At 39.3% G+C, this 27,769-nt stretch overlaps 1 protein-coding gene across 19 annotated transcripts in view; it reads right to left on the reverse strand.

Annotated features, from left to right (window-relative positions):
• The window catches only part of SLC44A1 (solute carrier family 44 member 1), a 192,394-nt gene that overhangs the window by 19,737 nt on the left and 144,888 nt on the right, over positions 1-27,769 (reverse strand). For 9 of the 19 annotated variants that reach the window (XR_011995462.1, XR_011995460.1, XR_011995465.1 and 6 more), the window contains one exon: positions 27,338-27,418. The exons of 2 other annotated variants lie outside the window; for them this stretch is intronic. Coding sequence is in view for 10 of the 17 variants with exons in the window: in XM_072727798.1 (XP_072583899.1) it covers positions 27,338-27,418 (81 nt within the window). In the remaining 7 variants the exon portion in view is untranslated. Of the gene's footprint in view, positions 1-73; positions 109-16,360; positions 24,329-27,079; positions 27,419-27,769 lie in introns of those variants that run through there. 8 more of the 19 variants (XR_003235584.2, XR_011995463.1, XR_011995464.1 and 5 more) reach the window with 4 other exon arrangements.

The following is a 27,769-nucleotide window of genomic DNA, read 5'->3' on the forward strand; positions in this document are numbered from 1 at the left end:
TTATTTAATTAACCTGTTTCAGAGGTAAACCCCATAGAACAGCACAGAACAGCATGAACTAATAGCCACTTACCACTGTTGCAGTCTGAATGCTGTGTGCTTCCTGGTCTTTTGATGATTCATCGATATCAAGGGAAGGAAAGAAAAAAGGGAAAGGACTAACATTTATTAAGGGCCTGCTGGGTGTTGGGTACTGGTCTCAGTCATTTTATACATATTTTTCTCACTCAATCCTCAAGAGAAGGTATTATTAGCTCCTTTTGCCCAGTAAAAAAAAAAAAAAAGGAAAAGTTAAGTGGCTTGCTAACATAATGGCAGGGAGGAGGCAATATTCAAATTCAAGTCCATCAGTTGAAATCCATGCTCTTTCTGCTGGCTCAGGTCAAGTGTGTAAGGATATATACACAGTGTGGCTGAAGATGGAGCAGAAGGGAGGAGGGAGAAATAAAAAGATTGTGTTTGTCCATCTTTCACGAGGAAAAGTGTTGATTATGTAGCTTGAACACAAGGTGAGCACCTTATGCTGCTGTGAAAAGCAACATGGAAATATATCCATTATCACTTATTATTTTTTAAAGATTTCATTTGTTTAATTATTTGAGAGACAGAGAAAGTGCACAAGCAGGGGGAGTGGTGGGCAGAAGGAGAGGGAGAAGCAGGCTCCCCTCTGAGCAGGGAGCCCAATGTGGGGCACGATCCCAAGATCCTGGGATCATGACCTGAGCTGAAGGCAGACATATAACTGACTGAGCCACCCAAGTGCCCCAATCATTTATTATTTTTAAAAGGTGAACAATTATGCACAAAACAATGAATTGGTTTCTTTCCTGCCTCTGGCTCTATGAACCAGTGCTAGCTTTGGGTCCTGGGAAGGATACTTGAGGAATTTTGTGTGACAGGCAAAGCTTCATGGAGGGTCCTGTTAGGACAGGAAGAGAAGGCAGTGCAGAAGCTCTGAAATAAAAGGCATGATGGGGCGCCTGGGTGGCTAAGTGTCCCACTCTTGGTTTGGGCTCGGGTCAGGATCTCAAGGTCATGAGATGGATCTTCCAGCTCCACGCTCAGCATGGAGTCTGCTTGAGATTCTTTCCCTCTTCCTCGCCCTCTGCCCCTCCCCCTGCTTTTATTATTTCTCTCTCTCAAATACATAAATAAGTATGATCTTTAGAAAAAAGGTGCAGAAATCCAGGCCTGCCATCTATCTACATAAAAAGAACCTCCTGTTGAAATACACAGGCCAAATCTAATTACTAGAATGTTAAGAGATTTTCCAAATGGACTGGAACTTTTTGTGTTGAATCTGCACAAAATTCTCAACTACTATATACAATCTTCAGGAATTTGGACTCAGATTTGACCCATTAGTTACAAAGGAAGTCCTATACTTACTGCATTGATATTCCAATGAATAAATTATCTGATAAAAAGCAAATCTTAGGGATCCCTGAGTGGCTTGGCAGTTTAGTGCCTGCCTTTGGCCCAGGGCGCTATCGGGTCCCGCATCAGGCTCCCTGCGTGGAGCCTGCTTCTCCCCCTGCCTGTGTCTCTGCCTCTCTCTCTTTCTGTGTCTCTCATGAATAAATAAATAAAACCTTAAAAAAAAAAAAGCAAATCTTAAATTTCAACTTTTCAGTGGTCATTCACACCTATAGGGTGAAATCTAATCCTCTTGGCAGGTGGATGAGGCCCAGCCTGCCTCCTTGGCCCCAGCACCCGTCACTTGCAGCCTCACTCTTCATAAGAGCAAATTAATTGGAGGTTACCCCGCTCCCAGTGCAGACACCCCAAATCCCATTTCACACCTCTATGTTTTAGCACATACTTGTCTCTATTCTCGGAACTTCCGACCTGGGAATGTCTGTGTAGGATTCAGAAGAATGAATTTGTTGCAGGCTTCATCATATTTCTGGATTCCACCTCTATCCCCTCACTGCTTCTACACATCACACGCACTTCCATGGCATTGACCACACCCACCCCCTCTCTATTCCTGAACTTTGAACTCCCTGAGAGGAGGGCCGGCATAGAGTAGGTGCTCAGTAAGGAAAGGAACCAATTACACTAAGATATCTTGAAACATTTTCCTCTTTATCCTGCCTGGAGTCTTCAGTGAGAGATAAAAGTTGGCTTCTCATGATTTCGTTAAAACAACCACAAAGAATGAGCTCTCTAGTTGAAGTTTCAGTAAATCAGAGGAAATCCAAAACTTGTCAGTGTTTCATAGGAGCATGAAATAAGAATATTTGGGGGCCTGGGTAGCTCAGTCAGTTAGGTGTCTGCCTTTGGCTCAGGTTATGATCTCAGGGTCCTGGGATCAGGCCTGCATCAGGCTTTCTGCTCAGCGGGGAATCTGCTTCTCCCTCTGCCTCTCCTCTTGCTTTCTCTCTCTCTGTAATAAATAAATAAAATCTTTTTTTAAAAAAAGAAATAAGAATATTTGTTCTAAGAAACATATAAGATAATTGAAGGACCATATTCTTCAAGAATCTCTTGATTCTACCCAGAGCTAGTGAAAAGAGGACAGAAATGTGAAAGCAGATGTCCCCCCAATACCTGGGGTTTGGGGATATTATTCACTGCTGTTAGAATTCAAACACTAAAATGCAGCACCCACAGTATTGTAGGCCCCATAAGAGAAAACACCTGTGCAGTTGGAGGGGCTGGTGCGTTTGCTAATTGTCACGAGCAACCAGCAGGTGTCGTCAGACACAAGCACATCTGCTACGGCTGCTTCCTCGAGGATGACCACCCAAAATCCTGCTCCAGCTGGAATTCCTGCTCCTTTCTAAGGTCCCATCCCTCTTTGGAAGTTTTAACCAGAACAGCCAATATACACACCGGTGGTGCTAGAGTTCATCACACAGGAGAGCCGCTGGGAGGGCAGGGATTGTCAAAATGTGGATTCCTGAGGCCCAGCTGCAGAGATTCTGAATCAGCAGGTTTGGAGTAGGGCCTTGAATGAAAATTTTCCATTTTAGGGATGCCTGGGTGGCTCAGTGGTTGAGTGGTGGCCTTCGGCTCAGGTCGTGATCCTGGGGTGTGGGGATCCCATCGAGGAGCCTGCTTCTCCCTCTGCCTATGTCTCTGTGTCTCTCATGAATAAATAAATAAAATCTTTAAAAAAAATTTTTTTAAATCAAAATTTCCATTTTTTTTTTTTTCAAAATTTCCATTTTAAGCACCACCTTCTTATCCTCCCTCCATCTTCCATTGTGATGCACTTTGAGAAACACTGATTTGCACCCCACGCAGCGCATATGATAGCATCTCCCAGCCTTGACTCAGGGATAGTCAGGCTGGAAAGGGCCTCATGTGTTCATTCATTCCCCCAACATCTACTGAGCCTTTCCCGCTTGCCGGGCTCCACTGGGTACCTTCACAGAGGCAGCCCCTCCCCAGGCTTGAGATCACCCCGGAGGATCTGACACGGCCTCCAGGAAGGACTGAAATGGTCCTTTCTTATATTCACCCCATCAAAGAACCCAGACTTCGATACAAGAGGAAAAAAACCCTCCTTTCGCATGAAGAACACCAACCACCACATTTACAAAAACTCTGCCAATAACCTGATCCCTAATGGTTAGTCCCTAGGACATACAGTCGAAAAGGAATCCTGTTACCAAGATCCATTCCTTAAAACACGGACAATAATAAAGCCATTATTTTAAAACAAAGACAAAAATAATAAACCCATTAGTATCTGAAAATCCAAGCGCTGCTGAGTATAGGTTCTGCTGTCGTGTTAACTTTGCAAACCCAAGATAAATAGAAACCCTAGTAGTGGAAGAGTGGGATAAATTACTTTACTACGAATAAAACATAAACTAAAATTCCATTAGAAACTTAAAAATTGGCATGACATGGTTACCCAGGGGGGTTCAGGGAGAGCGCTTTCTTAGAAACTAATGAAGATCGTATATTCCGGTGCAGTCTACGGCTGAAACACACCATCTGTTCAGTGACCAACACTTAAATGCCCTGAGCCCACCTTTTTTTTAACAAACTTTCTGACTTTTGAAAAGTTTTTGTTCTAGAATGGACTTTAAAGGCCCTTGAATCCAACTCTTCACTCAAAACTGAACACTGCTTTATAACACTGCAGCTACAAAAGTGCTGGGACGCCCGGGTGGCTCAGTGGTTTAGTGCCTGCCTTTGGCCCAGGGTGTGATCCTGGAGTCCCAGGATCGAGCCCCATGTTAGGCTCCTACGGGGGAGCCTGCTTCTCCCTCTGCCTGTGTCTATGCTTCTCTCTCTCTCTGTCTCTCATGAATAAATAAATAAAATCTTAAAAAAAAGAAAAAGTGCTTCCCAGCCTCTGCATGCATTCCTCTAGGGTCAAGGAGATCACTTCCTTTCCCCCAACTCAGTCCATTTGTTTCTGGGAACTTCCTCCTCACCTTCTGACCGAGAGGCAGGAAAAGCCAGTGACTCCACGAGCAAGCCTTTCCTGACCCCCTCAAAGTCAGCATGGTGCCTGGGCTGGGACTGCATCTCAGCTGCACAGGCAAGAAACCTGTTACCGTGGCCTAAACCAGGAAGGCATCAATCTTTCTTAGGTAACAGGAAGCACAAAGGAAAAGCTGTATAAGGAGCTGTCCTCCAGGAGCTAGGCTCCTCCCATCTTTCTGCTCTGCCATCTTTCACCTGTGGTTCTTCCTCCTGCTTGTAAGACGACTGCTGCCAATAACCTGATCCCTACTGGTTAGTTCCTAGGACATACAGTCGCAAAGGAATCCTGTTACCAAGATCCATTCCTTAAAACACGGACAATAACAAAGCCATTATTTTAAAACAAAGACAAAAATAATAAGCCCATTAGTATCTGAAGATCCACGTGCTGCTGAGTATAGGTTCTGCTGTCCTGTTAACTTTGCAAACCCAAGACAAATAGAGGCAGGCGTGGCTGCATTCCAGACAGGGAGAAGGCAGGGAAACCTGGAGGATGGGAGGCACTTCTATTAGAAGGCAAACCTTCCTTGGAATTCTCTCTTATATTTCACCTCATATCTCTTTGCAAGAATGAGGTCACATGACCACCTCAGACTTCAGTCTGAGAAGGTGGGTGTTTTAGTTGGGCACTTGGGTGACTGGAACAACATCTGGGTTAAACTCACGGGGAAGAAGGACAGAACAGATATTGGGTAGGACAATTAGCAGTCACTGCCAGAGCCTGATAGTAATAGGTGATTAACATGTTAGTTGGCTGATAAAATCTGTCTTTCTAACCATTAGAACCCTTCAAGGCCTTAGGACAAGATTATAGAAACTCTTCTTTCTCTGTAACATCCCTTCCGATAATTGAATACAGTGATCATTTCTTTTCACGTCCCTCACCCCAAGATACCTCTTTTCAAAGTAGATGTCTTTTCCAGGCTTGTCTTTGAAAACATTCTCATTTGTTTATATTCCGGGTGCGGATTGACCTATAAAAACTAATGCAGAGTCATCGCTTCCTTCCTGCTGGACACCGTGCTATTATCAGAGGCCCAAATCCCTTGAACTGAAACATCCCACTATCAATTTATACACAGCATGCCTTGAACTCTGATGCTTGTGGGGCAGGGGTGGGGCCATGGGGACACATACATACCCTGTGAAGCCACTCTGCTGTCTCCTTTATAAGACATTCCATTCAGGAGACCCCAAGGCCATATCAACCTCATTTGGCCATTGCAAGGCTGGTTTTATGGACCCAAGGAAGCACTTTACACAATCATTGCTAAACTCCATGCTGCCAGATTTAGTCCATTGCTCCGGAGCTCTGGTTGTTATCCAATAAACTATACAGCTAGCTTTTTTAGCTCTAAGTCACTAAAATATGATCTATTTTTAGTATTAGTTAGGTTGTGCTCAGCTGTAATGGCAAAAAACAAAACAAAACAAAAACCCCATTCAAATAACAGTTACTCATAAGTTTATTCAAGAAGTGTGGAGGGTGGGGGTACCTGGGTGGCTCAGTTGGTTAATCATCTGAGAACTCTTGATTTTGGCTCAGGTCATGATCTCAGGGTCATGAGATCAAGCCCAGTATCAGGCTCCACGCTGGGTAAGGAGGCTGCTTAAAATTCTCTCTCTCCCTCTTCTTCTGCCCCTCTACCCCCTGCTCCTTGCTCTCTATCCCCTCTTTCTCTCTCTCTCAAAAAAAAAAGTCTGGAGGTTGTCAGCCCAGGGTTGATATGATATGCCAAGTGTCAAGGACGCAGGCACCTTCTACCTTGTTACTCTATTATGAACTTCTGCAAGTTTCAAGGTCACTGCATTGCCCACGATGGTTGCTGGACTTGTAGCCATCATATCTGAATCCCAGCCAGCAGGGAAGAGGAAATCAAGGAGGAGACAATGGCCCTTCCTTTTAGACATTACCTGGTAATTACATATCATTTCCACTTATATCCCACTGGCCAGAACTGAGTCACATAGTCATAACTTAGCTGCAAGTGGAGCTGGGAAATGTAGTCTTTGTTCAGAATGGCTATATATCCATCTAAAAAATCAGGTAAATGTCACCATTAAAGACTGAAAAAAAAGGATATGGGGAGACAAGTTGTAGTCTTGCCCACTCCTTCCATTTCCTTCTTTCTTTCTCCCTTCCTTCTTTTTTCTCTTTGCTGTTTTTATCTTTCTTTCTTTCTTTCTTTCTTTCTTTCTTTCTTCTTTCTTTTTCTTTCTTTCTTTTTCTTTCTTCTTTCTTTCTTTCTTTCTTTCTTTCTTTCTTTCTTTAGTAAGCTCCATGCCCAACATGGGGCTTGAACTTACAAACCCAAAATCAAGAGTCACATGCTCTACCAACTGAGCCAGCCAGGCGCCCCTCTCTCCATTTCTTCATCCACATCAGCGGGAAAAATATTAAACTGTCCAAGACTAAGGCAAAAGACCAACAACAAGAGTTAATATTTACTGAACATTCACTGTATGCTGGGAGCTGCTTTATGCATTTTGCATGTAATAATGGAGTTAATAATCATTAAAAAAAACACTATTTTACACTGGACACTATTTCTCTATTACCTAAGTGGAAAAACAGAGGCCTAGAGAGTCTGAAGCCCAAGATCATATAGCTCCTAAGGGACACAGGTATGCTTGAATTGGAGCTCATGCTCCTAATTAATCACTGTAATGCACTGCCTTAGGGCGATGTGTGAGAAATACAAACTTCTGTCTTCTTTCAGCAACTGTTATTTTGGGGTTTTTTGTTACTCACATCTGGCGTCTGCCGCCTCTATTGGAGCCCTCCCTTGGGTTGAAATTAATTAGCAAGTCTTAGGTTTGGTCCTTCAATTAATGACTATTCCACCCATATTTCTTCTCAGGTCTGCTAAGCTCCTGAGAGCCTTGTTCTTTGTAATTTAGATAAACAGGAAGGGCTCCCAGAATCAGGCTTATGCTGAAGAAAAATCCGAGCTCTGACCTAAATGCAGGCAGCAGGTGTGGCAGCCCAGCCAACACATCATGGCAGGATGGAGTGCCTTTTGTATGGTAACGTTCAAGGTCTTTGCAGTAAGAAAGACCTCAGGTTGAATCCCGGATCTGCCATTTGCCACCAGAGAAACTCCTTAACCTCTTTGTCTCTCAATTCCTCAGATAAGACCCACTTTGCACATTTGTCCTGAGAAGGCAAACACATCTACATGCATGCACAAGCACACATCTCTGAACCATATGTGGTTCTGCTATGCTATAGCACAGAATCTGGTGCCTGGTAGGCACTCCTTGCTTTATGACTTTGATGAAGACCAGTGAAACTCCAACGCACTGTTGGAGCTCCAGGCATCCTTGGAGGAGAAAGAAATGTGAAAGATTAAAGGTTGAAAAGATAGTGAGGAAAAGAAATTGTGTTACACTTAAAAAAAAATCTTTTTTTGACTTCTGGGAATTTATCCAGAGGAACAAATACAGCTGAAGAAAAAACATGGATGCTAGATTTTCAGAACTATCTCTGAATAGCTAAAACCTAAAAGCCACTACATGCCCACACTAGAGAAAGAAGAACTTAGTACACAGGGCACAGCTGCTCAATGGAACTCGGGGAAGCCATTTGAAAGGAGAGGGATTAAGCCCTTGTAGCAGCACGACAGCATATTTAGAACAGGATTTAACATACGTGAAAAAAGGAAAACATAGTGATATGACATATGGTTGCAACTTTGCATATATAACTATATATAAATGTGCATATATATATGCACATTTCTTTTTTTAAAAAATATTTTATTTATTTATTCATGAGAGAGAGAGGCAGAGACACAGGCAGAGGGAGAAGCAGGCTCCATGCAGGGAGCCTGATGTGGGACTCGACCCTGGGACTGGATCCTGGGACTTGATCCTGGGACTCCCTGGGCCGAAGGCAGGCGCTCAACCGCTGAGCCACCCAGGCATCCCAATATGCACATTCCTATGTAGGATTAGAAATCATATGTACAAAATAAAAATAGAAGTGGCACAAGGACGTAGGCAAGGGGTGGAATATTTTCAGTATTTCTGTATTTTGTATTGCCGTTTCAATAAAACAACAAAAAAGTATTGTATAGTGCCATTAGGTGAAGTCAGCTTTCTGTATTTTCAATAAAAGCTACCACAATGAGTACTTGTAGTGCCTAGACTTTGGTTTCTAAATACCAACTTCCATCAAAAGGAACCAGGGTTCCTTTAAGAATTAGTGATTACAGAGCTGAGCCAGGGCAAGCCCAAGATGAGGCTGGAATATCTGGGTTGTGTTAGTAAACAAGAAGTACTCAAAGGCTCATAGAGACAAGTCAAAGTATACAGAAGCCAGTATGGATGTGCTCTCATTGGGCAAATGTGAGACAATTCGGGCATAAAGACAATGAAGATAGAAAAAAAATCCATAATTTGATATTTATTCAATGAATAAATATATAAGTGGGAGAGAAGATAAAGTTCTTCCTTCCAGTAGAACACCAACTAATAAACATAGAAGGAATGATGGTATTAGAAAACCATCATTAGGCAAAAGTCATAGTAGTGGTTGTTTCAGAGAAGAATCACAAAGAGTTGCTAAAGCCAGTGGGTGAAAGGTTGATGAGAAACAGTATCTTGACATAGTTTCAAAATACCTCTTCATGGGACACCTGGGTGGCTCAGCGGTGGAGCATCCGCCTTCGGCCCAGGGTGTGATCCTGGAGTCCCAGGATCGAGTCCCACGTCAGGCTCCCTGCATGGAGCCTGCTTCTCTCTCTGCCTGTGTCTCTGCCTCTCTCTCTCTCTGTGTCTCTCATGAATAAATAAATAAATAAATAAATAAATAAATAAATAAATAATCTTAAAAAAAAGTATCTTGTGAAGAGGTTTTTTTTTTTTTTTAAAGGATTTTATTTATTTATTCATGAGAGACACACACACACAGAGGCAGAGACACAGGCAGAGGGAGAAGCAGGCTCCATGCAGGGAGCCCGATGTGGGACTCGATCCCAGGTCTCCAGGATCACGCCCTGGGCCAAAGGCAGGTGCTAAACCACTGAGCCACCCAGGGATCCCACGAGATACTTATTAACTACAAAGGGAGAAATAGCAAATTTATAGTGGAGAGACCAGGGAGATCCACCCTAACCAGATGATCAAAGCTAACATCACCAATAGTGGACAAACAGATATTACGTGCCTCCTGATATGAAGCACTGAGAACAATACAACGTGATGTCTGTGGTAACCCTGCCAATAATGCATAACTTAATCTAATCATGAGGAAACTTACACCCAAATTGAAGGACATTCTATCAAATAAATGTCCCGACTCTTAAAAAATGTCAAGGTTGTAAGTGATGAAGACTGAGGAATTGGTAGTTCTTCACCTTTATTCTTTTTCAAGATTGTTTTGGCAATATGGAGTTCTTGGGAAAACTCCATATGAATTTTTGAATTGCCATTTCTACAAAAACAGGCCACTGGGATTTTGATAAGGATTGCATTGACTCTGTCAACCACTTTGGGTAGTATTATCATCCTAATAATATTAATTCTGGCTCAGTTGGTAGAGCATGTGACTCGATCTCAGGGTTGTAAGTTTGAGCCCCATGTTGGGCATGGAGCCCACTTCAAAACAAAATTTAACTCTTCCAACCCATGAACATAGATGTCTTTCCATTTATTTATGTCTTCTTTTCATTTCTTTCAATGGTATTTTGTGGTTTTTAATGTAAACATCTTGTTTACATTAAAAATTAAATTTTTATTGGTTAAATTTATTTCTCAGGATTTTATTCTTTTTGGTGCTGTGAATGGGATTGTTTTCTTCATTTCCTTTTTAGATGGTTCATTGCTGCTGCATAGAAATAAAATTGATTTTTATGTGTTGATCTTGTATCCCACAACAATGCTTACTTTAATTGTGTGTGTGTGTGAATTCATCATGATTTTCTATATATAAAATTGTGTCATCTGGGAAGAGAGATAATTTTACTTCTTTCTAATCTGGGTGCCTTTTTTCTTGTTTTTCTTACTGAATTGCCCTGGCTGGAACGTTCAGTATAATGTTGAATAGAAATGGCAAGAAAAGGCATGCCTGTCTTTTTACTGATCTTAGGGGGAAAACTTTGCATCTTTTACCAATGGGTATGATATTAGCTGTGTGGATTTCATAAACACTCCTTATCAGGTTAAGTTCCCACACTGCTACCACAGTGATTTTCCCCCCTAAAATGCTCAAATCATCAAGCAACTCTTCTGCTTAAAATCCTTCAGTGAGTCTCCATTTTCTTCAGCATAAAATCAAATCCTTTAGCATGACCCACAAGACCCCCAAGACCTGACTTGCGTTGAGTTCTCCAATTTCAGGTCCCTGCACCCATTCTCTGGTACAGATTGACAGACATGTCATTTCTTTATACATGCTGTTCCCTCTGCTTGGAACAGAGAACCCACCTCCCTTTCTCTAAGGTTTACCTCACACCATCCCATCTCTCTGTCCCTCCACGCTGCTGAGCTAACTCCATTGGAGGGTCTGGCTCACTCCATTACAATCATCTGCTCATCCCTCTGCTTTCCTAAATGCTGTGAGACTTTTGAAGGCAAAGCCTGGGTCTCTCATTTCTGTGTCCTTAGCAAATATAGGACTTGGTAAATGTCTTTGGAATAAACGAAGAGTCTTTCCTGTTTTATTAATACTTAAGAATGTGTCTTTTAAGTCCCAATAGAGGAAGATCTGGGTAAGGATAAAGTAACACACTCAGTTAAAGACTCAGGGAGTTACATGCTGGGACTTTATCAGCTCAGCACTTCCAAACCCCAATTTGATGGTCATATGCAGATTAATTTTGCTCTCACAGTAACTTGAATAATACATACACTTACATCAAAAAATAATAGTCTATAAATCTCGGTGGTTTCCTCTCTTTTCAGGATGCCAGGAAGCTCAAAATATTAATGCCTTATTTTGCTGTGACAATTAGTCCTAGGGTCTAGCATATTTGTTTCTTCTCGCTTATCCTTTGCTTTTCTATTTTCTTTCTTTATTTATAATCTCTACATCCAACGTAGGGCTCAAACCCACGACCCCGAGATCAGGAGTTGCATGGTCCACCAATTGAGCCAGGTAGACACCCTTGCTTTTGTATTTTTAGTAATCTAGTTGTATAGATGCCTCTTTGGAAAAAAGTAGAGCACATATATGTAAACATAAAATACACCAAATATATTGCATTATTTTTTGTTAGTGTAGAAGTGTGCAGATGATTAAGGTAACAATCAGCAGATCAGAGATCTAAGGCCATGGAGACAGTTTGCCTGCAGCTACCTGAACTGCACAGCCATTGTTAGGTTGGGATCTCTTAACTGAAAACCAGAAATTAGGTGGATTTCATTTATCAGGGAGTGAAAAAAATATTTTGTTGACAGAGAGAATTTTCTTCAGGCCCTCACACTTGTCTCTAATTGACTCCTTCTTATCTCTACAGAATTTTTGTATCAGATAGCATTAAGGAGAAAAGGTAAATATTTCTGATATTCACTCAAGTAGAGAATCAGAGCCTGGATGAATGTGACCACCCGGTGCAAGCCCCTATCTTTAAGTGCAAAGGTGACACGCACCACTCTGAGTATAGACCTCCACAATTTCTTTTTCTTTCTCCCCACTAGTTGGTCATCAGGCCTGTTAGATTTTCCCCTGGAATATTCCTCTTCCTCTTCCTCCTCATTCTCAGGTCTCCTTCTTCCTGTTCCAGGCTCCTGACAGCTCTTGGTTCAGACCTGAATGCACATGCAAGACTCCTGTATCCTCTCTGGAGTCACAGGCACCTCTAGCTACATATCCACATATTCTTGGCTTAGGACATGCTGAACAACCGGTGTTCTTCCGTGTTGCTGTAGGATCGCTGCTATTGCTGAGTAGAATCTTCTCCCCTCCCCCCATCTCTCCTTTCATCATCTGGCTAATTCCTGCTCATCCTTCAAGTCTCAGCTCAGGTAGCTCCTAATGACCCCAATACCTCCCTATGTGCTCCCAAAGCACCCTGTTCTCATCCTAACACTCACTGCTGCCTATCTCCCTCATTAAGCTGTGAGCTACCTAAGATCAGGGAGTGAATATTCACCACTGAGTTCCCACATTATAAATCTGGTTGACCAGAGGAGGTCTCAGGAAATGCTCGTTGAGTTAAAGTGGACACACTTAGCAGACTGCTGTATATATGCTTAGTAAATGCATCTGAAATGGGCCTTGCTCATTACATTTTCCACAAAATGTGGGACAGGATCTCACCACTCCCACCAGTCCATGCTTTTTTTTTTTAAACCTAATCCTTCTAAATTCCTTAAGTCCCTCCCACTCCTTCCCCTGATCTTTCCTTCGTCTAATAGAAAAAAAAAAAAAATTCTTAATCCATTTGGATTTAACTTAGATTTGTTTTCAGACTGAAAGTCAATTGTTTTTAACACCGTTTATTAAATGAAATTTCTTTCCTTATTCATTTGAAGTCCTTAGCTTTTATTAAATTATTATAAAAATATAATTTGTTTTGGGAACTATCTCTTCTACTCCATTAGATCTATTATCATATAGGTTTAGTTACTACCATTTTATGATACTTACCTAGCTATTTGCTTTTTAATGTGACTATGTTTTTTCATATTAAGAAACTGTAGAGGAATATTTTAAACATACAAATAAGCAAAGAAAAAATAAATTATCCACAATCCCATAATGCAGAGATAACCATCACCATCATTTTGATATAAATAGAGTGGCTTTCTTAGCTGACTTCCACTTCATCATCTTGCCAGATTAACTGCCATTCTCCACTCCCTTGTAGAAGGAACTGGTTGATTTCATAGCAGGCTGAATGTTCCCAGGGGCACTGTACACTGTTTTCGGCATCAGTGGACTATGTTTAGCAAGAGTCAGGTGTGTTTATTCCAACATGTTATGCCAGGTGCAGTGTTGATTCTAATGGTATGGTTATTTACATTATACACATTGATTAAAACAATGAGTATGAAGAGAGTAATTGCAATGAAAACTGAGTTGAATGCTTTGCTTTGGAAAGACTATAAAGATACTAAAAATATTACTCTCAAATTCTGTGTGTGTGAGGATTATAACAAATGGAAAGAAATTATAAAAATCTGGGAGTCCATACACAGCTGGCTTCATATGCATGTCTAAACTCCCTATCCACTTTTAAAAATCGATATTCCACTTATTACATTTTTAGGTGGTTACATTATCGGTGTGGTTAATGAAAAAAAAAGGACAAAAGACAAATTCAGAGGAGTCAGTCGTAAAAAAGAACTACACTATGTCAAAGATTGGCCAATGAATACTTACTTGTATTTAAACTTTTTCATTAATAATGATTCTCTTCATTAACCAAATTTTTCAATTAACCGATTAAGTACCAGCGCTTACAGAATTGCATCTACTGTACCATCAGTTATTTAAAAATGTATAAAAATATTGATTTTGCATAAATGAGATCAGGCTGGAAATACTGCTTTATCCTTTTTTCATTGATTATACTGTAGACATTATGTCAAGTCATTAAACATTACTCATCTTTAATACCTGCCCAGTCCTTCCTTATTAAAGTTCTATTCAACACTTCTTTTTATTAGGCTTGTAAAACTATGTACCTTTCTTGATTTCCTCTTTGCAGGACTGACAGACAACTGGGAATTCAGTCTTAATGCTCATCCTTGGGTTTCTTACGCAGCTAATCTTCTTTTCCCAATTTTCATTTGCCTTTTATTTTTAACTTTGTTGTTAAATTATTTGATTATAAGCTGTGAGAATCCTTCCTAGCAGATGGACAGTAGATCAAACACAAACTCTTAATATCCTGTCTCCAAGTGTAAAGTTATATGATAAGTATGAATGACTGAAAGCCCTTTTGTTTTGCCTTGAAGGCCATTCCTTACTGTCGCCTCTCTAGACTGACATACCTGGCCAGGGAGCTGATAACTATCCAGAAAGCTTTAAGACTTCTATTGAAATTGCTGATAAGTCCATGAAATGGTCTAATACCTTAGCTTTGTGTTTTCTGAAAACCCAAATGCAATCTAGGTGCATCTTCTAAAGTTATTTTTCTCAGGATTTGAATAGTTAACGCATAATATCAAATTAAAGGCACAAAGCACATTTGCTTTCACTGCTACTTGCCACAACCAACCAGAAAACACAAATGATGTGAAAAGGCACTGAATAGTTTCATAGCACTTGATCAAAGATCTAAGGCCAAAGATTCTCATAGGACACTGGCTTCTTTCTGAACTTTTCAGCACCTGTAAGAGCTTCGATCTATACAGCTAGTTGAAGCTCAAATTTCAATCCTTACTTACATATTAACCTGGAGTGTGCAAATAGTAGCTTCCTGGAAGAAATCCTATAGATTTTTCTTTATTCTCTGAAATTTGAAATTGAATACAGAGTATACTTTCCACAGTCAAAGAAAAAAATTCTGGGTTCCTTTTAGAAGACATGAGGCTTTTCACAGGATCTTTAATCACTAGGTGGTCTATAGAACAAGAAATTATGTATATTTACATCAGAACCACCCAAAAAAAGAATTAGCAGTCCGGAATCATTAATATACTCCAGTACCTCAAGTACCTCCAGTGTTTGAGGAGGCCTCACAAATGTTCTGTAACAACTTTTGGCAAGATGGGTACAGATAAACATCTATGATCTGGGCATCATTCACATTTGCTAATGAAAAGTAGTCTGTACAACAGCATCTTAAATAAAGTCCAAAACTATGAAACAAATTAGAAGTTTATTGGTATACCAAAAGGTCTTCCACTTATGCACATCCTCTTCTTTAGTCCCCAGTACCATTTAACACAATTAGTTTTAAACAAGCTTGCTTTTTCCAAACTTTAATGGGGCACAACCACTGCATAAATGATGGCATACCACAGTTTCACAAACCCACTAACAGCACAGATCCAGGCTTCCATTTACGTGCAGGGCGTACCAGCCAAAAGTGTTTTCCATTGTAAATGTTATCCAACAGGCTTTTTTCTACTCCACCTAATGACTTAATTCAGTTGTAACCTTAGCATTCACAGGGCAAGTCAGATTCAAGCCTGGCCGGGCAGTGGATGAACTTGGTACTTCTTTGGTTTGTAGTGCATTTATATTTTGTATCTCAAAGACCCTAGGATATGCTGAGAGGTGCTAGAAAGGAAGAGCTGGGAAATTCTAGGGTACCCTTGCAGCATAATGACCTAATCTGAAGACAAGATGTTGCCCAGGATCACTATTTCTACTGAAGAGTAGAATATGCCACCCCAAAATATGACTCTACAGTCTACAATTTCAAAACATGCCACCCCAAAAATGCCATTGTGGTATATTGATCATTTTGAACTGTAGGTACTTGAAAAATAGCAAATGCAGGAAGAGGCTTTCTCTGAATGCTCCTTATCTGCCTAAAGACAGATCCTCCAAAAGGAACTCTAGTGTCATCAATTCTCTTCTTGGGAGGTTCATCAACGAGGGAGAATGGACTTATCACTGGAGACAAGAAGTCGACACCATACCCAGGCAAACTCTCTCACAAACTATCTTACCCCTCCTGTATTCTTCTAAGGGCCCACTCATTTTCCCTGAAAATCATCTCCTCTTCTCTATGAGACCTCCCCTTTCCCTAGTAAGATGGTGTTTAAGCTTGAATTCTAAGTCACCTTGGCGGGGGACGACTCAATTTTCCCTGGGTATCTCCCATGTATACATGAGGTATACATGTTAACACATTTCTGCCTGCTTTTCTCTCATTAATCTGTCTTCTGTCATGTAGGGGTCTCAGCTAAAAACTCAGAAGGGTAGGGGGAAAATTATTTTCCTCCCTTACAGTGCTATTTATCACCATCCTGGGCATGGGAAAGGGTTCCAACACAGTAGACAATGATATTCTTTCCTATAAAATTTTATTTATTACATAAAAAATTCTATACATTTTTTAGACTAAAATACAGTTTTCATTATAATTCTGGCAACTGAGTCAGTACACAGAGAAAACTTAGCATTGGATCAGCACTTTTTTTCTAGTTCATATTTCTGCACAAGAAAAACATTTCAAAGCTCCATTTCATATAGGCTCATTGTACTCTGAAGCCAGATGGAATTCCATCCATTTCAGAGCTCTTGTAAGTTAATTTCCCAGCAAGATTTGATAACTCCAGAAAGTTAATTGCTTAATATACATATTTTTAAAGTCCTCTGAGAGCATAATGCTCTGTCTGTAAAGTCTGCACTGTGTCAATAATGACAGTCACAAATAGTAGGGCTACAACCGTGTCTGTGGGGCATGTTCAAGCACCTACATGTTTGTTTCCCCACCTGAATACAGTGTAGTGACACTGTGATAAGGAAAAGCTCAAAATAACGCTAAAGTAAAGGATCCCGAACTACAGAATTCATGGAAGGCTGAACTGTGATCCCATAGTTCGTAATGGACAGACAGGACGTGATACAAAAATTCATTTTGACACTATGAAATAGGATGCAAATGGCAAAAGAAAATGACAAAGACAAAAAAAGGCATCAGATAGAGAAATATGTGGTACCACAACATACTTCTCACGCTGGATCACACAGCAGTGAGCAATCGAGACACTGATGCGTGTTTTCTATTCATATCACCCCTTACACTGTACTTCCGTACACTGGGCTGGGCCTGACACTGGATATAAGGCTCAGAGCTTGAGCGATCAATAGCAGGTCCCTATTGCACTGACTCATCTTAAAGCTTGGCTGCCTCTTCTAGGAGCTCTATTCTCATCTCCAGAAGTTCAGATGGGCTGTGCCAGCTAGTACTTAAAGTTGGACCTTTGGTCTTCAGAAGATATGCTTTTGTCTTTGGTTGTTTTTCCAGAGCCCCTATTATTTTGTTAGGTGCCCTCTATGCTTTTCTCCCTACTTTTTTATTAGTTGTAATGTTTGTCCTCCTATAATCAGATCAGCTAACAACCCACTGAACTTACCTCACTGGGTACAAGACCTGTTTGAAGTGTACTCAATGGTCAAGAATGTACTGAGATAGTACAATTGAAACTTCTTTTCATTATGGAGCTCCCAGTATCCTTTTATAAGAAGGAAGAAGTCAGAGAACCTCAACAACATAATATAACCTTGTAGCACTAAGGCAACATAGAAGAAAGGTAACTTTCCCCATGCTAAGTCTCTGAAAACCAAAACTAGCACAAAAACAAGAGGAGCCAAAAAGAACTCTGAGCAGACTACTGGAACGCAGAGGATGGGGAAAATTTACTGAATGGTCCCTGTCTCAAATCATCAGCCCCCAAAGTTGTCCTATTATTGTCTCATTCCTGCGAGGTATCTAACACAATTTATGAATCCTGGCCTGATGATCAACACGGCAAATAGAGTGCTCACATTTTCTAGTAGCAGGTAGAATGGTCCGTGGGATGCTGGCTGTAGCTTCCACTCAGTTCCATGCCCATTTATTCAAGTCTTCTTTTCAGTGCTTACTTTTACTCACACAGAATGGTTTAACACAAATTCCTGAAAAAAAATATAACTAACTCCAACTACATTCCAATCTGATGGGATGGGTGGATCAGATTCAGATGTGAAGATCAGAACATTCTCTCTAAGTCATACACATCTACAACAAAAGGAATATCAAATGTAGATACTTACACTGGACTTAGGCCCTTTTGCACCCGATATGGGAATTTCCACCCATGGTCTCTCCATTTGCTACTGCAGAAAGTTCATTAAAGCTCTTCTGGAGGTATGGGGTCGGGGAGGGAGCTGAATTTTCTCCTTTCTTCTCCAGCCAGTTATGAGATTCCCACTGCTTTCTTCAGCTTGAAAATGTAGGTAACGGTTTGATGTCTGACTATAAATGACTCACTGGAACCCAATCTTAAAAAGAACTTCAAACTCCTTTAAGGATTTCTAGCTGCTCCTTTAAGGGCCCCGAGGGCCCTCAATGTAGATGCAGCACCCTAACTAATAGTAAGGTTGAGATGTAAAGAAATCCACATGCTTCCCTAAAGAAGACCGGTGGCTGCGGGGCAGTGGAGGCACAGTCTCATTAGCAGAGTGGCCAAAGGCTGCTCTAGGGGGTGACTAGAAAGGCAAAACAAAGAAATACCTCCCTGATATAAGGAGGGAGAAAAATAACTTTTGAATTCCCTGCCCTCCACCCCCAGCATCTGCTCCTCCAACTTTCTACTAAAATGTTATCAACTGTGAACTATACTGAGTTTGCTCATTGATCATCATCTTCAACTGTTCTTGGTCATGATGACTGATATATTTTTAGACAGTGATCTACTGATAACGTTTGTCATATCTGAGCAATAATAAAAAGAATTGAGTGTTTTGGTAGATGTGATAATTATAAGGATTCCTTCTTGGATTTTCTTGTCCATGCCCAAGAATTTGGTAGCTTGCCAAAATCCCCTCTCCAACACACACCATCATACCTCCAAGGAAAGAAATCTTACTGTCCTGAAGATTCAGTGTTGACCATTTTGTTACTCACTCAGATTTCCAAAGCTGGTACTAAATCAAAGTCTTCAAGTTATACAAATGATTCCAAGACAGAAGTTGGTAAGTACTATCTTAGAAGTATCTTCAGTGGACGGCCTAATCACTACTTTATTTCAAAACATGTTATCACACCAACATTAGAGCAGCTTTTGATTTGTGTGCATTAGGCTCCAAGGGGCTGGTGGGGTGGAGGCTGGCAGATGGAGGGCCCTGAAATTCTATTACCATTTTAAATGTTCATAGATGTGCTATGAGCATTTGAGAGACAGTCCATCGCTTTCATAAGCTTCTCAAAGGGGCCCATAGTCCTCTCAAAAGATTAAGAACCTGCTTAGGAATATCAAATATTAAAATCAGGTCTTAGCAAATAAAAGTGAAAATTTTCTGAAACATTTAGGAATTACAATGTTTTCATATTCAGCCAGATATTGACTAAACCTTTAGTTTAGTCAATTTAGTAACCGAAAAGCTTTATTATTCTGAATGCTCCGGCCTGGAGTATTTATTCCTCATGAAATCACTTTAGTTGTAAAATTGAGTATCAAAATGGGAAAACATTGTCTAATATTTTGGTTCCTAATAATTTCACGTCTTTTCCACAAATTTACTAATGAACTCCTTTAGAAAATATCAAACTTAAATCCTGTCCGTGTAATTTACAAAAGTGATCATTGTTCATGCAATACTGAAACTGAACCATGATTTGTCTTTTTTTACACATATAAAAATCACGAAGATGGGAAGAAAAGGTACTATAGTATTTCTATAGAAAGGTTTTCCACAGAAACTCTCAAATTTAAAAACTTGGCATTGAAGTTTTCTGTAAGAAAGATATTTTTAAAGATTTGAATCTTGGATTAAATTTTTCCTCTTAAAATGTAGAGAATAAGAATTTGGCTCACATTTATGAAATCTGAATGGGGAGAGTGTGCTATTTTAAATTGACAAGCATATGCAACATGCTTAGTTTTCTGATTTGCTTTTTAAGTTTGTTACAAGCTTTAGATTTTTCTCTTGACCCATTCAAGGGTCTTGCTTTCAAAATTTAGGCTATGTGCCACTAATCAAAGATGAGCTAACTCCAAAAGCAGCCACTGTATCTGAACAGTGCCTACTTTTCAAAAGGGCTAATGTGCATACTTAGTACACAAAGACACATGAATATGCATTTAAAGCAAAAGGCAGTCTATGCTGTGAATATATAACACATTTATATATGTATTTACTTTGAACCTGCAATTTTCCAATATATATTCACAGACCACGTCTTAACAACTCTAAGCAAGCCCTTGTAGTGCACTCCTGTCAGATGGAATATATGAAAAGAATACAGAAATTAACTGTGGCAGGTGCATCAATAAGCCTCCAGACTCTCAGGATTTTTTTTTTTTTTTAAGTAGCAATAAAAAAAGCAGTAGAGAACTTATTGAAAGGTGAAAGCTTAAAGACTTTTCTGAAGGAAACTTCTCACAGGCTATGTTAAGGCTACTGGAAACTCCAAAAATTCAAGTGAGAAGGTTACTGACCAAAGATAAAATTAAATGTTTGGGTCACCATAATTGGCAACTCTGGTTTTGGAACTGACCTCATAGTTTTGTTTTGTAGGTGGGGTGGGTGGAGAGGACCTCCTGAAATGGATTTTATTAGCTAGTACAGGTGCCTGGTGGAAATGGCTGAAGCGTTGGGGGCACTGACATGGCCTGATATTTGGTGCCAGCAGTTCTGGTGGGAGAACATTGCTCCGGTGTAAAGCTGCAGCTCAGGACCAGGGCAAAGGCAGGGGTCAGCTCTTCACTACCCCCTGGTGGGATGAAATCCTGAAACTGCTCTGGAAAGACAAGGGCCCCTGGCAGATACCAAGGTCAATGGTATCAGAAATCAGCAGCTTAATGTTCTTTGCTGAAAAAAGAAAATATAAGAGTAAGGGGATATTTCTAGAGAAAAAAACTTATTTCCAGTATAATTTTAAAATAGACTTAGTGAGTGCCTCCTCCCCAACCACTATGGAAGAAGTTTGGGGAACAACACACAGTTAAGCTACTTAAATTGCAGTACGTGGGGTTTAATCATGCTATAGGATAGGATAAAAGCTCTAATCCTAAACATGAAGCATTGCATTAAATGATTTAAAGGAACAACCTGCTTTGAGCTCTGCTCATCCATGCAAGGATTATATAATCTCAATGCCCTAGCTAAATTCCTAATGTTTACCTAAGGCGCTGGTTAAGCCTCCCATAGAAGATGGGTCTTGTGGATTTATAACTGAAATATATAACCTTTTCCCTTCCATTTTATATTACAGCAGCGCTTGCTCTTGAGGCAGGAGCCTAGAAAGTCTAAATCATGTATCAGAGCCTTTTTCTGATAACAGAACCCACAGTGATACTCTGATCACCATGATCAGTATTTACAGTAGAGAACCCTAACTGTGACTCTGGAGATGTAAGTACTGAACACAGTTTTGAAGATCCACCACGGAAAAAGACACAAACCACAACACAGAGTCAATGGCTTATAAAATTATTCAGGTCACCACATATCACAGATAATTTTTGTTTTTCATCTATTCTTCGCACTTGGGCAGAAGATGGAGGCAGTGAGCGAATAGCAATAAGGCAGCCCAGAGCTAGCTGGAGAATGACTCGCAATGAATGAAAGAGGCAGCAGGAATATCCAAACATAACCTCAAAACATTTAAATATTGCTAAAAAGCCTCTGTGAGGCTTTATAACACGTATCAAGGAATGAAGCTCATAAGAGAGTGATATTCTCTGTATTAAATATCTCTCTGCGTGTGCCCGTGTAATGTATATATGCACAGATGCATATATCTACTTACATGGCACACAAATTTACTTAGGGAAAACAGCCTGGCAATTAATTTGAAACTCAAATGACATGGTTACACATAGATCATAATTTCTAAACACAATGTTAGTAAAACAAAATTTATTTGTAAAACAGGACCTGTTATATAAAATGGCACACAATCAAGTTATACAAAAATACAAAATTTCTTTCTGATTACAGTTCTAGTTGCAAATGATAATTAGAAAGCATTCCTGGTGGCTTCCAAATAGCTGAGATTGCGAGCAAATGCAACAGGGAGCAGCAAGAGTCCATGATGTTGGGATGTCCAAGTGAGTAGAACCTAATTTCCAAATTCAAGACTTCCATCACGTCACTTTGGAGGGACATCTCCTAAAATAGCTAGCTCCTAGAATGTCTTCTGTTCTGATACTCGTCTTCCAAACTTTTTCCAATCCTAAATTTAGTTCCCAATGTTTCTTAATGTCCAAAATCTGTGTGGCTATGAAACAGAAGGTATTCCAAATTTTCTCACATTATTTGCTCTCTCATCTATTTGGATAATTGTTAGTTACATCATTATATTTATTCCATTTCAAATGATACAAAAGAGTACAATGATACTGTCTGGCTGATGTTAGATGTTAACTTCTGGAGAATTACTGTTTCAAAATAGCTATTCTCACAATGTTGGTTTCTCAGGTCTTGCCAAGATATGAGCTCTTAACTGTGTGTTTTTTTTTTTTTTAAATCCAGACTCTTATTGCAAATATTCTGAAAAATCAGAAATATTACATGAGCTTTGAAAAGAAACCAAGGCATTTAGCAAATTTTAGCCTAGCTAGAGTAAAGAACACGGATACTAAAAAAAAAAAAAAAAAAAAACAAAACCAACCAAAAAACAAAAAACAAGGAAACAATTTACCTTTTGCAGCAATTTAAAGGTCTAACCCTTTGAAAGCAAGCACATGAGCAAATCGCTGCTTATTAAGCCCTAGTGACATTAATTGTATGCATTTCCATAATACCGGTCTAATTCACTGTCTAATTCTGGTAGGAGGCAATGCTTTCTTTCAAAAGATTCTTCTTCTATGGAATGATAAAATGCTGAGGCTTTTTTTTTTTTTGTACAGAGCCTGTATTTAGTGCAATAAGTTTAAAAAATTTGCTCTGAAATATTTACTTTACATTAACAAAAATAGCTTTTTTTAAAAAAATCGTAACAAAAAGGAGTTATCGCATAAACAGATCATGAATTATTCTTAGCAAATTACACTTTTTTTTTTCTTAAAGCATTCACCATTACAATAAGCAGAACAATGGAATATTAGCCATTCATATCTGGTAAGCTTCAGGAATAAAAAAGAAAAACAACAAGAAACAAAAAACCCCAAACCCATTCCCAAAGAAAAAGAATATTCAACACTTGAGGATCAAAAAAATATAACCAATTCTTCAGTGAAACATTGTAGGATTCTGGATACTGAATGAATTGCCTAGGAGAGGAGCACCTGCCAGTATGTTTTCAGATTTTACAGCAAGCATTTGAATAAAATGGCCACTTAAGCCTGAAGCCACTGAAGTTCCTTAGAAGCAGAAGCCCAAGCACTGGAATCTCAATGCTTTGTGTTCCATGATTCTCTCCCTTTTTTATTCCTCCCAGCATTACTTAATCAGCAAATCAATACACAGAAACTTAAAGGCTAAAGTTGCTGGGCACCCCAGCTTCCCTTCAAATCAGGCACACAAATGTGTGGAGGATGCTACTACAGTAAAAAATGAAAGAAAGACAAACTATAAGAACAAAGTTTGCATAAGAAAGATTATCTACCCTTTTCTTTTTAACCTACTCTCTTATAGAAGCTTAGGGTAAACTACAAATACCTGAGGAGTTGGTTACTTTTTAATGTTGGCTGACAAATGCATGAGCTATTATGAAAATTCCCATATTGAGTCCACTAGTATGTTTCTAAAAGTAAAATGACATGGCTTCTTTGATTGGGGAAAACTGATTGGAGTATCTCCTTATTTATCTGAAAGCATATGCCTAGTCTCATACCACTAGGACTTATGCATCAGTAAAATAAGACCTTGATTTTATGCATACATCAGGGAAAATCACCCCTGAATAAACTTTAGACAGAGAATTCGGTACAATCATTTTACCTAATTTAAATAACTAAAGTTAAAATCTCCTCTAAGTTATTAAAAATGTTAATCAGATATGAATCTTAACATTTCCATTAAGACAATTACAATTGAAAACATTAAATGACGGCAGTTGCCTTGTAAAAGCCACCCGTATGAAAGGAGTACATGTTTGACAAAAATAAGCATAAAAAAGGTATTAAATCCCTGTTCCTTTTCTCTGATTTTGGCTGATTATGTGTGTGTGTGTATATACATATACATATATATACACACATACATATACATATATACACACACCCACACACACAAATACATAGTTATGTGTATATATTGTTTTGGAATGTCAATGGGTTCCATAACGGTCGGCTAGGTTCAAGCAGAACTTGCTCCCGAAGCCTAGAAAACAAAGTCATACAGAGTATAATCTTAGACAATTACCATTAAAAGGAGATCATGAATGATGTTACAAATACATAGATGGTGATAAGCGGCAGTAAAGCAAAATGGACTGAGAGCCTTTCTCCTTGAACTTCTCTATTCCAGGGGCTGTAATTCCTATGAATGTTGAAAAATCACACTTCCTTTTGGGGGAATCTTTGAGATATGTAGAAGAATACGTCTATGGCCTAAGTTGCTATAGTGTTCAGGTTTCTTTTCTCCCCTTTCCTCTATAAATTCTTTCCTGTACGCGGAAGGCCGGAATGTCTCTTTCTTAAACTTCTACATCACATTTGATCAATTTTTCTAAAATCATTTTCAAAGATTTATAGGATGACCTCACAAACCTTTAAAGTTTCCTTAACTGGTGAGGTTCTCTCAAAAAAAAAAAAAAAAAAAGCCCAAGAGTTAAACTGGAAGTACTTATTTACTTCAATGGTCTCCTGTCAAAAGGGAAACTTAAAACCTCATTTTTCCTGAATGTTATTCTATAGGCAAAAAGTAAACCCTAAATTAAAATATCCCATCAAGAAAGAAGATAGACAAGTGAACTTAAAGAGCAGATTGTATAGATACAGCAAAATAGGTATGACACTTTTACAGAATTTTCATCTAAGGGAACAACATATGAATTAAACCAAGCAAATAAAAATAAGCAATCCTAAATTCTATCAATCCCTAAATTTGAGTGACGAATTTCTCAGATAATTATTTAGGGACACATCCAAGAGAGTGGTCAACTCTTATCATGCTAATTTAAAAAGAGAGCTAAGAATCAGAGCTACTGGTTATGCTTCAAATTTTTAACTACCCTGTAAGCAACATCTCAACTTCTCTCCTGGGAAGTTTTTAAATCATATAAAACATCATTCTTAGAGATCAAATGCTATAATGTCCAAAGCACCAGAAGAACAATGCACATAAAAGATAGATTTGGGGACATAGTGGAGGGTTTTGCCATTAATCAGCAAGCAATGAACTGATGAACAACATAAAATAAAAGCAAAATATGAATGAAGATTTTAAAGCAGTGTTTGAGTTAAGGGACATTAATTTAAAACTGAAAGTAATATTGGAAAAAAAAATCTTTCTAAATCTTGGCTTCCGGTAGAATGCCCCATAACTTGGGCAATTCTCCTAGTATTATCGCCAATGAATTAGGGGTTTAAGTAAGAGAATTCTGCATTCTGGTCTACCGCAATTTATCTTTCACTAAAGAATGATGCAGAAATACATATGCCAATTCATGGTCAAACTAAGCTAGTCTAGACCTCCAAATACTTCTCCCTTTTAAAAAATGATTATTACCGACAAATGATTTAATAGAAAAGTGTCAACCAGTGGAAAGGCAGAAAAGGGAGAGAAAAAATGGCTTGCATTTTAAGATTTTATGTTTTACCTTTTTAAGTTATAGGCTGGGATCCTTATTTACTGAACAAGAAAGACGAACAGTGGCAAGAAGAAAGCCTTCCTCATTTCCCCATGCCACCAGAAGGTTGGCAAGAACCTTTATTGCTGTCCCCTCAGCCAGTGTCAAGTAAGAGGGATACAGAAAGAAAGAAAGGGAAGGCAAGTAACCAGACTGGGGGGGTTGCTGATGGTGCCCCTCGCTCACTCAAAGCAGTTCTGGTAGATGCAGGCTTAATTAAAACTAAGAGCTCGACATCCCTTTACTTATGATTAGAGTGATCTGTACCTTGGGAAGTAAACATTGAAGTCTTGACTTTATAATCATCAATGCTATTAAAAGTAACACCAAAACATGCCCTGGAAGGGGTTATGGAGGAAAGAGTTTATTCTAAACATTCTGCTGAGGTTTTAATTTAGGTTGAATATACAATTATTTTGCATATCCATATAGCCTTCCTCCCTCCCTATCTTAAAAGGACCCATTTTCTTTACTCTTGTATACTTAAATAGGGTTGTTTTATATTATGTATTTATTCTTAAGATGGAAACCTATGAAATCAACCACTTACTACACTATAAAGAAGAAAGAAGTGTCTTCATCTCATACTTTTGGAGGTTATGTGCAATTAGAAGGCACATTATTTAAAATGAACTGTTTAAGGAGGTAGGCAATCATATAATATCTTGTAGTAACATGCCCTTTAAGAACAATACATTTGTAAAATAAGCAGTAATTACACAAATATATGCAAGAGACATCTGTCATTATGCAGAGGTGGGAATATCTGTGGGAAAAGCAACTCAGGACTCTTTTACAGTGATTAAGTTGCTTTTTTTTTTTTCTTCAAATGAAAGTAGAGTACTTATAATACATATATCACTGACCAGAGATCATTTATCCTTCTCACAATTAAGCTGAGGTTAGAGAAGACCAGGTTGTCTTACTGAGCGGGAACGTGAGTGCTGATGGAAATAAACCTTGTTGGCTACTGAAAAATAGCTTAAGAAACAAAGAAAGTACAATCCAGGCAACAGAAGAAAAAGTCAGCAAAGGGTAAAAGACAGGAACAGAAACAAAACAATATTTAAAAAGTGGGGGATATGAATTTTAGCAAGTTGAAAGGAATTATCACCTTCCAAAAATGACAAAAATCAGACTGTCCATTCAACCGTATAACCACATGTTCAGTCTGATGAAAACCAAACACTGACAGTTAAAAAGACAGCCCCCTTGTGTCCCCCCCCCCCCCCCCCACACCTCCCTGCCCTGCGTTGAACCAGCAGTTTTACTTTAGGGACAAAAGAGCCCCTGCCCACCACAGGCACAGGCAAACGATGCTGTTCCTTTCAGCTTACTTTTACAGAAGGTGACCTCAGTTGTGACAAGAATTCTGCAATCCAGGTGATGGGTAAACACACAAACAGAAAGAGCAGCACGTCCTGCGTGATACAGATAACCAAAGCTTCTCCCGAAGAAGTGCAATCAGTGAAGACAGAGAGAGAGAGGAAGTGAAAATGAAACTCTTGGAGGCCGGCCATTGCCTCATCTCCACCTACCATCGGTTTTAGCTCTCTGGCATCAGCAACGCCTCCCTTACCAGCTTCTTTCATTGCTTTTCTACTGTTTTCCACAAACTCCTGCAAAATATGGACCAGATTGCATGAATTCTTGGGTCCTTTCAGATGATGGTTGGTAGATGACTTCTAAGGAGCATTTACATTTTTTATTCTATGTTAGTAAATGGATGGCCTGAAAACATAGCAGTAAATTATATTTATTAACTCTACACAAGAGCTGCTAAATTTGTGTGGATAGGCTGCAATTTGTCAAGATAAAATCTTTTTGATCCATTCGTTGTGACCATAATACTGAGGCTCAAGGTGAGAATGTTATTTCTATTTGGAAGAGAAAATACCTAACTTTTTTTTTTTTTAAAGGACTGTTTTCCCAGACTTAGGTTATTGTTTTGTTGTTCTACTTTTTCCAAA

Source organism: Vulpes vulpes, chromosome 12 (assembly GCF_048418805.1).
Source record: "Vulpes vulpes isolate BD-2025 chromosome 12, VulVul3, whole genome shotgun sequence".
Classification (NCBI taxonomy): Eukaryota; Metazoa; Chordata; class Mammalia; order Carnivora; family Canidae; genus Vulpes; species Vulpes vulpes.